Below are 12,956 nucleotides of genomic sequence, written 5' to 3'. Positions count from 1 at the left end.
ACCGAGAACTGTGCGGATGCTCTCAGTCGGCTACCATTGCCCACCACTGGGGTGGAAATGGCGCAGCCTGCAAACTTGTTGATGGTGGCGCAAGCCCGCAGACTTGTTGATAGTCATGGAAGCGTTTGAAAATGATAAATCACCTGTCACGGCCCGCCAGATTAGGACTTGGACCAGCCAAGATCCTCTGCTGTCCCTAGTAAAAAACTGTGTACTGCATGGGAGCTAGGGCAGCATCCCCCTTGAAATGCAAGAGCTAATCAAGCCGTTCCAGCAGCGAAAGGACGAGCTGTCCATTCAGGCAGACTGCCTGTTGTGGGGTAACTGCATCGTGCTACCAAAAAAGGGCAGGGAGACGTTCATCTCAGATCTCCACAGCTCACACCCGGGTATAGTAATGATGAAAGCGACAGCCAGATCCCTTGTGTGGTGGCGCGGTATCGACTCTGACTTAAGAGTTCTGTGTACGGCAATGCAGCGTATGTGCTCAGTTGAGCAACGCGCCCAGAGAGGCACCATTAAGTTTGTGGTCCTGGCCCTCCAGACCATGGTCGAGGATCCATGTCCACTATGCGGGCCCGTTTATCCGTAAAATGTTCCTGGTGGTGGTGAATGCTTTTTCAAAATGGATTGAATGTGAAATAATGTCGGGAAGCACCGCCACCTCCACCATTGAAAGCCTGAGGGCCATGTTTGCCACCCACGGCCTGCCTGACATACTGGTCAGTGACCACGGGCCATGTTTCACCAGTGCCGAATTTAAAGAATTCATGACTCGCAATGGGATCAAACACATCACCTTGGCCCCGTTTAAACCAGCCTCCAATGGGCAGGCAGAGCGGGCAGTACAAACAATCAAACAGAGCCTGAAACGAGTCACAGAAGGCTCACTCCAAACCCGCCTGTCCCGAGTACTGCTCAGCTGCTGCACGAGACCCCACTCGCTCACAGGGGTGCCCCCGGCTGAGCTACTCATGAAAAGGACACTTAAAACCAGACTTTCGCTGGTTCACCCCAACCTGCATGATCAGGTAGAGAGCAGGCGGCAGCAACAAAATGTAAACGATGGTCGCGCCACTGTGTCACGGGAAATTGATCTGAATGACCCTGTGTATGTGCTAAACTATGGACATGGTCCCAAGTGGATCGCGGGCATGGTGATAGCTAAAGAAAGGAATAGGGGGTTTGTAGTCAAACTAGACAATGGACAAATTTGCAGAAAGCACCTGGACCAAATGAGGCTGCGGTTCACAGACTGCCCTGAACAACCCACAGCAGACACCACCTTTTTCGAGCCCACAACACACACCCAAAGGATCAACGACACCATGCCGGACCAGGAAATCAAACCCATCACACCCAACAGCCCAGCAAGACCAGGCTCACCCAGCATCCTTGCAGGGTCAACAACACGGCAGTCCAGCGAGGGCATAGTCAACACACCAGAACAGACATTTGTACCGAGGCGGTCCACCAGGGAAATAAATGCTCCCGACCGCCTCACCTTGTAAATAGTTTTCGCTTTGACTTTGGGGGGGCGGGGGGTGGGGGAATGATGTTGTGTATCTGTAAAGCATGCACTCCCATGTTCCGTCACCAGGACACTCATCCCCTGAAGTCCCAAGGGATCCCAGCATCCCTTGGGAGCACTGCATATAAGACCAGTTCCTCACTCTGGAGTGTCTTATTAAAGACTGAGATCACTGTTACTCCTCATCTGTGTTAGGAACACAATAAATATAACCCTGAAATCGTCTATACTGTACAATAATCAAAATAGATGTAAAAAAGGTAAGTTTTTGTGTTTTGAAATTAAGTCTCGAACCTGCTTTTAAATGTACTCCACTAATTTAGAAATGGTGAGGCTTTTTTAACTCCTCAAATAAGTAACTTACGAGACAAAATGGTACCACCACATTTCATTGAAGAAAAATGTTAATAGCACTATATGCAATACTGCTTTGGATTGTATGAGTTCACAAATAAATCACTATACTGTAGAGTTAAATGTAGTTTCAATCAGATGTGGTACGCATTCAATTCTAGGAGATTATCAGACAGTAAAGTGGTTTGTTGAAGAGTCCCTGGGATCTTTTATGCAAAACTGCCCTGTATGTGGCAACTGCAGAAATTCACAAAACGTCTCATCAGTTGTTGCACCACCGTCAAGATACATCCGCCAAGATCCCCGCGTCCTCAAAACATGTCAGATTTTAATATTTCTGCAAAGGATTGGACTGTATGCCTGCATTTAGGAAAAATATGTTTTAAAAATTCTGATGAATGTAAGTGAATTAAAAAAGATCTCCATTTTCTATTCAAATGATTTCAGTTCCAATGGGCCCAAGTTTCGAGCCGCGCCTAGAACGGCGCAGTCCCGACCTGGACGCCTGTTTTTCGCGCCACAAAGCGCGCCTAAAAAAACCCTCCAGATTCTCCACCTCCCTGAAGGTCCTCTGGCCCTCGGCGCAGAGCAGCACGAGCTGTAGGGGGCGGAGACAGGTCCCTGCGCTGAAAACAGTGCAGGGAGCTCTGCACATGTGCTACAGTGGGCGCGCAAGTGCAATAACTCCAGGCGCCCGAAACTGTGTGGGAGAGGCCCGAAGCACGCAGCCCTTAGCCCTGGTCGAATGGCCTCACTGGGGCTGCGTGAATAAGGCTCCTCCCACGGCCAGCTCCTGCTTCCTCCCGACCCGTCTCCCGCTTCCCGCCCCTCGCCTCCAGACCGGACCCAACACTGACCCGACTCCCACTCTCCCCCCCCCCCCTCCCCCCTCCCCCCCTCCCAGGCCCGAAACCGACCCGACTCCCGCTCCTGACCTGACCACCCCCCCCCCCCCCCACCTCCGGACCCGACACGACTCCCGCTTCCCCCCCACCCCCGGACTGGACCCGACCCAACTCCCGCTTCCCCCCGCCCTGGATCCGACCTGACCTCCCTCTCCCTCCCTCCCTCCCCCCGACCCGACCCAACGCCACCTACCTGTAAAGGCCCTGCCCGAAGTCTCGGGCCCGGCCCGTTCAGCCTCCCTCCCCCTTCTCCTTCCCCCCCTCCCAATCTCCTTTCCCCCCCATCTCCCCTCCCTCTCGTTGTCAGAAACACAGACACTGACAGACAGAGAATGAGAGACACACACAGACAGACAGAGATAGAGACACTGACAGAGACACACTGGGGGGGGGGCATCCCAGCACACTGTTGGAGGGCTCCCGGTGCTGCAGTTGGTAAGTAGAAAATGTTTTATTTATTGATTTAAAAAAATTATTTCTTATTAATTTTTTGATTGATTTATTGGTTGATTTATTGATGTATTTATCATTTATTATTGATGATGACTCTTTATTTGTAAAACTGAAGTGTTTAATGTTTGTAAACTTCCCTTTAAACCCCCCCCCACCATTCCCTACGCCTGATTTTCTAAAGTGTAGACAAGGTTTTTTCGAGCGTACAAAAATCTTCACTTACTCCATTCTAAGTTAGTTTGGAGTAAGTTTTCACTGATGAAACTTTGAAAACAGGCGTAAGTGGCCGGACACGCCCCCTTTTGAAAAAAAAATTCTGTTCCAAAGTGAAACTGTTCTAACTGACTAGAACTGGAGCAAACTAAATGACGAGAATTGCGATTTCTAAGATACTCCGTTCTGCACCAGTTGCTCCTAAAAATCAGGAGCAAATCATGTGGAAACTTGGGGCCAATAATTCAAAGGAAAACTGTGCAACAAACGTTAAAATTTTCCCAACAGCTGGACCTGTTTTTATTGTAAACAGAGATTCTACTGCAACATAAAGCTGGACACATTATTACCAGTGACAAACAAAACTTAAATACAGTAAAGTGTTCTGATCTAACAAATAGTAAAAGTATTCAGAAAATATTTACCAGTAGGCATTTAGAGAGAAGGGAAATTAAATAATCAAGTTCACAATGAAGGACATTTTTAGCATCTTAGTGGAAATGTAATGTTTTGCAGGATATATATTCAGGTACAATTGTCCATAAATACATTCTTCATTTCTTATATTTTTATGAAGGTGGAATGAGATCAAAACTTCAAACTCAGGATTTCAGATGTGTTTAAAACTGATTGATTTGTTAAGACAAATTCAAATGAACTACTAAACATCTAGTCAGGCTTTGAAGGCTGAAACACTATAGAGTTTAGGATCTTTAATAGATTATATGCAGGAAATGTGCTTTTGCTTGCTATCCCAAAAGGTAAACTGCAATCAATTTTAGAATTATCATCTATGGCATAAAGATGCATTGCAAGTAGTGTTCAAATCAGATACACTTTGTTATTTTCTACTGCAACTATGCACATCAGTTACATTGCACTGATTTATTCATGCTTTTACATAACATATTTATATGCTGCATTGTATATATGAGATTAAAGATTTTCTTTTGAAGAATATAGCAAACTACTTCCTTAGCCCAGTATTAAAGGTGCCTTTCAGTGATAGCGATATAGTGTACTAGCTAAATTTATAACATTCATTAATGTAACCAACCTTAGTTATGGATCAAGGAATTAAATAGGTTTTGTAATTTAATCAAAGCTCTGAACATTTTCAGGAAAATGTGTCAAGACATGTCTTTCAAATACATGTTGGTCACAATCTGGGGCGAATTGCTCACTGCACATGGGACACACCTTCCAGTGACTTTCAACATGCTCTTCAAATTTGCTCTGATCATAATTGGGTGGAAACACCACATCACAAAGCGGACACTTCTTGTGAAGATCAAGGCTACAAAATTAAAAGTAAAACAGGTTAATGAATTAATGAGATTTTTTTTTAAATTTAAAAAAATGGAAAAAGTTATGTGGAAAATACATTTCAGAGAATCCAAGAAATAAACTTGCCTTGCATTAAAGCAGAAGTGAGCACCTCGCTCTTGTTGCAGGAAACTTGGAGGATCAGAAACGCCTGTTGGTGAAACATTGTCATCTTCATCCTGTCAAAAGTAAGATGACTTTAGAGCACTTAAACTAAGAAATGACAAAGAGAATAATTGCAGTATAGTTGATTTGTAAATGCTCACACAGCACGAGAACCACAAATCTATAGCAAAACTGTAAAATATTGGTCAGTCCAAAATATTTCCCCTACATTGTGCCAATGTACTCCAGTTCTAACGTAGGAGTAGTGCTGTGTAATCTTCGCACTAATTTTTTGGGGGGTACACAGTCCCTTTAACGGGCTGTGTAGCCCAGTCAAATTTACACGCATGAGGTGGGGCCTCCAGAGCACTGTGCAACTGCGCAGCTTAACGAAAACATTGGTGCCAAGTAAAATCTCATGTGTAGCTGTCTAAAGTGCTAGTATGTAAGAACTTTCATTTCTTATGCTGTATCTTGGTCTACATCTGTATCAATGGCCCGGATTTTGCGGTCAGTGGCGAACTGCTGGCACTTGCCGCAGACCTTGAAGAAAGCTGCCCGCAAAGATTTAGCGATCTCTGTGGCATTCACCTTTCCTGACGTTAATTTGAATCTGATGCCAAGTCTCGGGGATCTCCAGCATCTAGCAACAGTGATGTCATCAAGCTGGCTAAGCAGCCAATCACATTGATAAATTCTCACAGACAGCAAACCGGGAAGTAAAATGCACTGATTTTCCTTCACTTTTAAATTATTTTACAGAGAGTGAAATAAAGATTGGGACATACACATGCAATTAAGGTAGAAGCTGAAATATCATACACAAACTTCTAAAAAAAATATTAAAAATCATGGAATTTTTATTATAATGGAAAAATTTGACATTCCACAAATATAATTTTTTTTTTAAGGGCAAGAATGGTTGTTCAGCAGTAATTATGACTCAGTACGCCATTAAAAACCCAGTTACACCTCATTCAACATGGCTTAACTTTTTCGGGAGTTTTTGAAAGCGATATTCCAGCATAAAAGAGGAAGTTTTCATCAGCTCAACGATTTCAATTGATTGCTGGCTCTAGGGATTTCAACCCTGTAGAAGAGCAGGGAATGACCGACAGCAACTTCTGATATCCGCGTTTAACTGCACAAATTCCAGGCCATTAACAAATTATCAGTTTCAGATTATGGATTTATGTTCCTTGGAATAATCTTACTCCCCAATAGCTTTCAAAAGAGCTTCTCTTTCACACCATTGCAGTATTTATGTAAATCCATGCTCTAGAACTGAAATAGTGTAGCACAGTACACTCCTATTTATACTTAATAATGATTTGCTAATTAATTTAACAAAATGAAAACTATAATATATCACATTTCAAGATTTTTGATAATATTTCCGAAGGGGTTTAAAAAAAATCACTTTTAATGTCGGTTTTTTAATCAAAGTAAATTCTCACAAGTTTTAAAAAAGTCATCTAGATGAAAGGTGAGTAACATGCTAAATTGAAATAGTTTCCCCTAGAGAACAACACCTCACACTGATTATGATGGAAAGTCCTTTGACCCTATCTGTTTCTGAATGAGGTAAAAGGGGACAGAAAAAGTTGTGAGGATTTTTGCTGATAACAAAGAAGTTATAAATATTAGAGGATAATTAGAAGACATCTTGTTCAAATAGGACGACTTGCTTATATGGGCTAGCATGGGATAGTCTTTATTCTGCCTTCGGAGAGATTGAAGAAAAGAACACATGCAAAAGACTTGAGTATCCAATTCAGATCACTAGGGGCTACTATCTATATAGGTAAAGATTCAGGAAAGCTAGAGTTAACTCCCACAAAAGATACTCGAGCCAATTATGGAAGCGACTGATACCATTGTACCCTAATAAGTATCTATGGAATATCCAAATTCATAACATATTTATATGTAGAAGATATTTTATGTGCAGACATGTACAGGTTGTGTGTTACTTTTCCAAAATAAAAGTGAATTTTACAAGCAAATATTACAGAGCCAATTTCATAATTTTTTACACATGTATGCTCAAGTTTCAGGCCCATTTTTGAGTCAAGTCACTCACAAAAAATTAGTGCTCATTTTCAGAAGTTATCAGCGATAGAAATAAAGCATTTCATGATTCTACTGTTAAAATGACATGATCTTCTTCAGAATTTGTATTTATTAGGGCTTGGACTGTGCACCAATACATTCAGGAAACAAGTATAATTCCACATAACTACTTCCAAGATTGAAAAATCATTTCAACAGCTGTGTCAATTGTATTCAGTCCTAAATACATTTGAACTGTAAATTCATATTTAATTAACTTCTCAGATTAGATACTTTCCCATAATAGTGTTAACTATTAAATAAGTTATAAACCGGAAACCATAGGTTAAAAGAAAGAAATGAGCAATACTCAAAGTATCATATACATGGAATAGATTCCACTCAAAAAACATTAAAGTGATGTCAACTAAAAGGGAAGGAAAGTCCAAGGGAAGTACTTTGTAATATAGAAGAAAAAGCATTTTTTCCCTTATAAATAGCACTTTTCTTTTCACAAGGAAACACGGGTAGCACCATGCAAGTATATTTTTCAACTTATTTAACTTTGAAAGAAATTGAGTCTGAGGCCTTCTGCCAGTGACTGACCAGCACACCACCAACATCTCGTTATAACCTAGGCACCATGCAAGAGGGACACATCTCATCTCATCCAAACATAGTAGCCCATTAGGCTATAATGGTACTACCATGGCCCAGACAAGTGCAGAAATACGCCCTAATGCTACTAGCCAGTCTCCAGCATACATGCTGTTGCACTGCACCAGGTACATGGCACCTTGCCAACTATATAACTATAAACATAACAATGCAGTGCGAGACAATATATAGTAACCAATACATCTTACATGGCAAACGAGCCCCAGGTGGGCAGGGGAAACGTTTCAAGGACACCCTCAAAGTCTGCTTGATTAAGTGCAATATCCCCAAAGGCACCTGGGAATCCCTGGCTCAAGACCGCCCTAAGAGGAGGAAGAGCATCCGGGAGGGCGCTGAGCACCTCGAGTCTTGGTGCCGAGAGTATGCAGAAACCAAGCGCAGACAGCGGAAGGAGCGTGCAGCAAACCAGACTCCCCACCCACCCTTTCCTTCAACCACTGTCTATCCCACCTGTGACAGAGACCATACTGGACTGTACAGTCACCTGAGAACTCACATTTAGAGTGGAAGCAAGTCTTCCTCGATTTCGAGGGACTGCCTATGAAGATGAGTAACCAGAGAATAACTGCAATAAAAAAGTTTGATGATACTAAATTTGGTAAGAATCTAAGTGTTTCCAAGTTACTGAAGGTACAAGTATGTAATGTCTAACATATGCGCTTCTACCATACCTGTTTCTTAAAGGAGCATGATTGAGAACAAAATAGTGTTATGTAAAGATCCATGTTTTTGGGGGGCTGGGCAGAGATACATTATTAAAGTTACTTTATTTACAATCCCTCAAAATCATTTTAAAGTTTTTGGACCACACAATATTCCCTAATCCGATAGTACTCATCATATATCCTGGTGCCCATTTGCAGTACACCAATTCTGCATCTGTGGCGCTTGGCAGATCTGTTGCCCTATATATCTCTTCCCGTGAAGAAGTACCTGGCTTCTACTTGGCAAATGCCTAGTGTCAAGATTTACATCAGTAATTCATGACATGGGGTAACACGGGTGCAAATCACTTCCTCTCAATTTCCAATGCAACATGATGGGAGTCCAGAGTTGTTCTTGAGCAAGACAGTGGTTGAATCTATGGCCCTTGGCAAAATGCTAGGAACAATGCCCTATTAAACTTCTAGTACTTCAGCCAATATTGATGGCAGGGATTTAATCAGGAACTCAACTTATGAAGAATCATAGGTGTGAACTGCTGTTCTACAACTCCATGGCATAACACATTAAAGTGCCAATCTCAAAATGAATTTATTGCTGAGATGTCACAGTACAACATTTCTTATAATTGCATAATTACATAGAATTTACAGCACAGAAACAAGCCATTTTATGCCAGTGTCTATGCTCCACATGAGCCTTCTCTCACTCTCTTTATTTATTTGATCTCATTCTATCGACATATCCTTCTATTCCTTTCTTCTTTCTGTACTTACTTAGCTTTCCCTTAAATACATTTATGCTATTCGCCTCAATCACTCCATGTGGTAGCAAGTTCCACATGCTCACCTAAGTAAAGAAGCTCCTCTTGAATTCCTTATTGGATTTATTAATGACTATTTTATATTTATGGCCCCTAGTTTTGTTAGGTTTATGGTATAACTGGGACAAGTGGAGCAGAGTATGATCAGTTTTATTTTAAAAGCAATCTACTGTGTAATGAGGGAGGGCACTGGTTCCAAGTTTAAAGTTATTGAAATGAGAAGCTGCTTCAACACGTGGAATACTGAAGCATCCCTATTTTCAAAACGAACTTAGGGTTGAATAAATAGTGCATTTATGATGATTGTTTAAAGTTTGGTGGATCACTGAGGAAAAATACTGTTGTCTATTAAAGACAAAGTCCAGTGTACAACACAGTTCAGTTTACACTTTACCACCTTCCAGCATTAACATTGAGTTTAATGATTTTCGACCTCAACTACTGCTCACATTTACTCTCAGACAGTAGGTGCTGGTAATGGAAGATGACTGCATCAGAGCCACTGGAAGTGGAGGTGGTGTGGGCTGGTACTTGGGGTGGGGATTTCCTGCCAGTACACGGCTGGCGTAGTGGTCTGCACCCTGAAACATTCCTGGGCCATGTAAGCCTTTTCTGTCATATTTCCCATGTTTCCCTCCTCTTCTGCTATCCTGGTGATACCATTTACACCACCCTATCTTTTGTTTCTTTACTTGTCTGATTACTTCTTTTTGCCTTGCACCATTACTTTTGTCGTTTAATCACTCCTGCCACCCACACTATCAGAGGCCTTTCTCTTTCATTTTTTCCTTGCCCCCTTCGCTTTCCTTGGCTTTGCACTTGCTTAAAAGCTGTACATTTAACATCTTCCAGTTCTAATGAAAGGTCCTCAACCTGAAACGTTAACTCTGTTTCTCTCTCCACAGATGCAGCCTGACTTGCTGAGTGTTTCTAGAATTTTCTGCTTTTATTTCAGTTTACAACGCACTAGTCCCAGGAATATTTTAAAAATAGTAAAAACTTTCCCTATGCATTCATTAGCTTTCAAAGAATATGGAATGTGTGAGTAATTCTATTAGCTAATTCATCGTTTAGAGTTACTTTTCTCAGCCACGTCACCTCACACTATAATTTGTAACAGACTGTCAGTCTACAAGGCACTTGTAATTGACCATGGCAAAGGGAATCCATCCAACATACAATCTAGTAAGCTCAACAGGTCAGTTAATCATTTATACCAACAATAATTATATTCTTAGCGGTAAAAACCCGAAACAGGGCGTCCCTTCCGTTTTAACATTTTTTTTGGGTGCTGTCGATATTCAGCACTTGGATGTTTTTTTTGCTTGGGGCTCATGTAGTTGCGGCTGAGGGGCAGAAGTGCCCTTACAGCGGTTTGGCCGCTCCATCACTTATCAGCGCCACGTTAATGACGTCATCGCGTCGCTGATGATGTCACCACAACAAGGACCACTGCGTCACGCTGACGCGTCACAATGTCTCTCCCCTTCAGTTAAAAGGGAGAGCTGCTGTGATCTCTGCATATTTTAAGATTAGGTCCACTGTGCCACCAGGGAGGGTATCGGCAGTCAGCCGACAATAAAAATTAAATGGCGTCGCCGGCAGTACCACTTCCCCTTTAAGGGTGGCCATGCCGCCAACCAAGGGCCAACATGAGTGCACCGACACAAAAGCTGTCGGAGGCACCAGCCGGCGGCGGTGCCACTCCCGCGGGGCAATTCTGCAAAAGGGATATTTCCCATGGAGCAATTTTGGGAAGGGTTCGCCGCCGGTTGGTAAAGGGTCGGCGCGTGCACGCTGCGGCGGGAAAACGGGCAGAACGATCCCCTACACTACTCCGCCCCTGATGAAGGACAATTTGCAAAATGGCAGCCCTTCCGCGGAGCGTCGGCGGCCATTCCGCGCCGTCCCATGGCCGCCACTTTCAGGCAGCCAGAGGCCTTAATGGGAGGGCCAATTTCAGCCCCTTATGCTCTTGGTTTGAGTAGATTTCAATTTCAATTTTATATTCTAATTGAGCAAAAAATATCAAGGGATATTTAGGATGCTAAATATTTTAGGTATGTGATACAGATCAGTTAAAATTAAGGAGTAGAAAATACCAGTGTGATCAGACAATGATGAAGTGTTTATCTGTTATCTTAACACTATTCACTAGAGACTAACTTCACTTCCTGAAACATTTAGTAAACCATTACCCTTGAAGTTGAAATTATCCTGTTTGAATCTGATTATCAATGATTGTCACTCGGAGAAGTGAAATACAAATTGTTAAATTGTAGCTAAATTAAACTGGAATCTAGATTCTTAGAGGGCTAAATTCAATAAGACCCAAAAACGGATGCGGGGATCACAATACGCAAATTGCCAGCGCACTTTGAAAGTGGTACAGGCAGCACGCACAATTTGTGCTGCCTGCTAATTAACATGGTTGAGGCGCCGAGCCTAGCGCTGAATACGCAGCTGGTTGGCTCAGCGCTCAGCGGGGGTCCAATTTTGCAGGAAGTGTGATCTCTATTTAAAGGCAGATTGAAATGCTGTCTGTACTTCCTTTCTGAAAGAAGTACCTCATTGTTCATGTAGCTAAGGAAAGGGGAAGGTACCAATGGCGCAGCAGGGCAGAGAACGGACACATCAGTTCTCGGACGCAGCACTGGAGGTCTTAGTGCAAGGGGTTGATAGGAGGAGACAGGTCCTCTACCCGCAGGGGCCAGGAGACTCTCACTCTCCAGGCAGACTGTATGAAGACAGTGGGAGCAGATTGCTGAAGCAGTCAGTGCCAGCTGTCTTTACTCCAGCACCTGGATCAAGTGCCGAAATAAATTTAATGATCTCAAACGAGTGGTCAAGGTCAGTGAATGCATCTTCAAATGCCATATCCCACCAACTGCACCACTCGCCTCACACACTGCTCAATGCATTACACCACCCATCACTCACCTTGCAACAATCTCTATAAATCACAACTCATACTTCACAATCATAGTTGCACATCACCCTCACACACTTACCACTGTTGCAAGCCACACACCTTGCCTCGTCACACAATGCCAGCTATTCAACCATGACAGGCATATCATCCACACACACTACACCACACTCACTGACGCACTTCCCTTTCTCTTGCTAAGGTGACACATAAATGACACCAGCAGCAGCTAACAGGCGAGGGGCAGGTACGGCTGCAGAACCTGACCCAGCTGGACGAGACAGTGCTGGATATCATTGGAGTGGCCGTCACTGAGGCCACGGTGATCAGCGAGACTAAAAGATGTTGAACAAATATTTTGTATCGGTCTTCATGGTAGAAGACACCAAAAACATCCCAATAGTGGATAATCAAGGGGCAATAGGGAGGGAGGAACAATCACTATCACTAGTGTAGTAGTACTAGGTAAAATAATGGGACTAAAGGCGGACAAGTCCCATGAACCAGATAGCTTGCATCTTAGGGTCTTGAGAGAGGTGGCTGTAGAGATAGTGGGTGCATTGGATGCAATCTACCAAAATTCCCTGGATTCTGGGGCAGTCCCGGCGGATTGGAAAATCGCAAATGTAACGCCCCTATTTTAAAAAGGAGGCAGACAAAAAGCAGGAAACTATAGACCAGTTAGCCTAACAACTGTCGTTGGGAAAATGCAGAAGTCCATCATTAAGGAAGCAGTAGCGGGACATTTGGAAAAGCATAATTCAATCAAGCAGAGTCAGCATGGTTTTATGAAAGGGAAATCATGTTTGACAAATTTACTGGAGTTCTTTGAGGATGTAATGAGCAGGGTGGATAAGGGGGAACCAGTGGATGTGGTGTATTTGGATTTCCAGAAGGCATGCGATAAGATGCCACATAAAAGGT

At 43.0% G+C, this 12,956-nt stretch overlaps 1 protein-coding gene across 4 annotated transcripts in view; it reads right to left on the bottom strand.

Moving 5' to 3' along the window:
- Nucleotides 1-3,726: 3,726 nt before the first annotated feature.
- Nucleotides 3,727-12,956, bottom strand: part of tax1bp1b (Tax1 (human T-cell leukemia virus type I) binding protein 1b) — a 276,059-nt gene continuing 266,829 nt past the window's right edge. For all 4 annotated transcript variants that reach the window (XM_070880822.1, XM_070880819.1, XM_070880821.1 and 1 more), the window contains 2 exons: nt 4,870-4,961; nt 3,727-4,753 (listed from right to left, as the gene is read on the bottom strand). In XM_070880822.1, coding sequence (XP_070736923.1) covers nt 4,552-4,753; nt 4,870-4,961 — 294 coding nt within the window. In that variant the 3' untranslated portion in view covers nt 3,727-4,551. The remainder of the gene's footprint in view (nt 4,754-4,869; nt 4,962-12,956) is intronic.

This window comes from Pristiophorus japonicus, chromosome 5 (genome assembly GCF_044704955.1).
Source record: "Pristiophorus japonicus isolate sPriJap1 chromosome 5, sPriJap1.hap1, whole genome shotgun sequence".
NCBI classification, from domain to species: domain Eukaryota; kingdom Metazoa; phylum Chordata; class Chondrichthyes; family Pristiophoridae; genus Pristiophorus; species Pristiophorus japonicus.
Note: the sequence above shows the minus strand (reverse complement) of the source record. Positions and strands in the feature narration are given on the sequence as shown.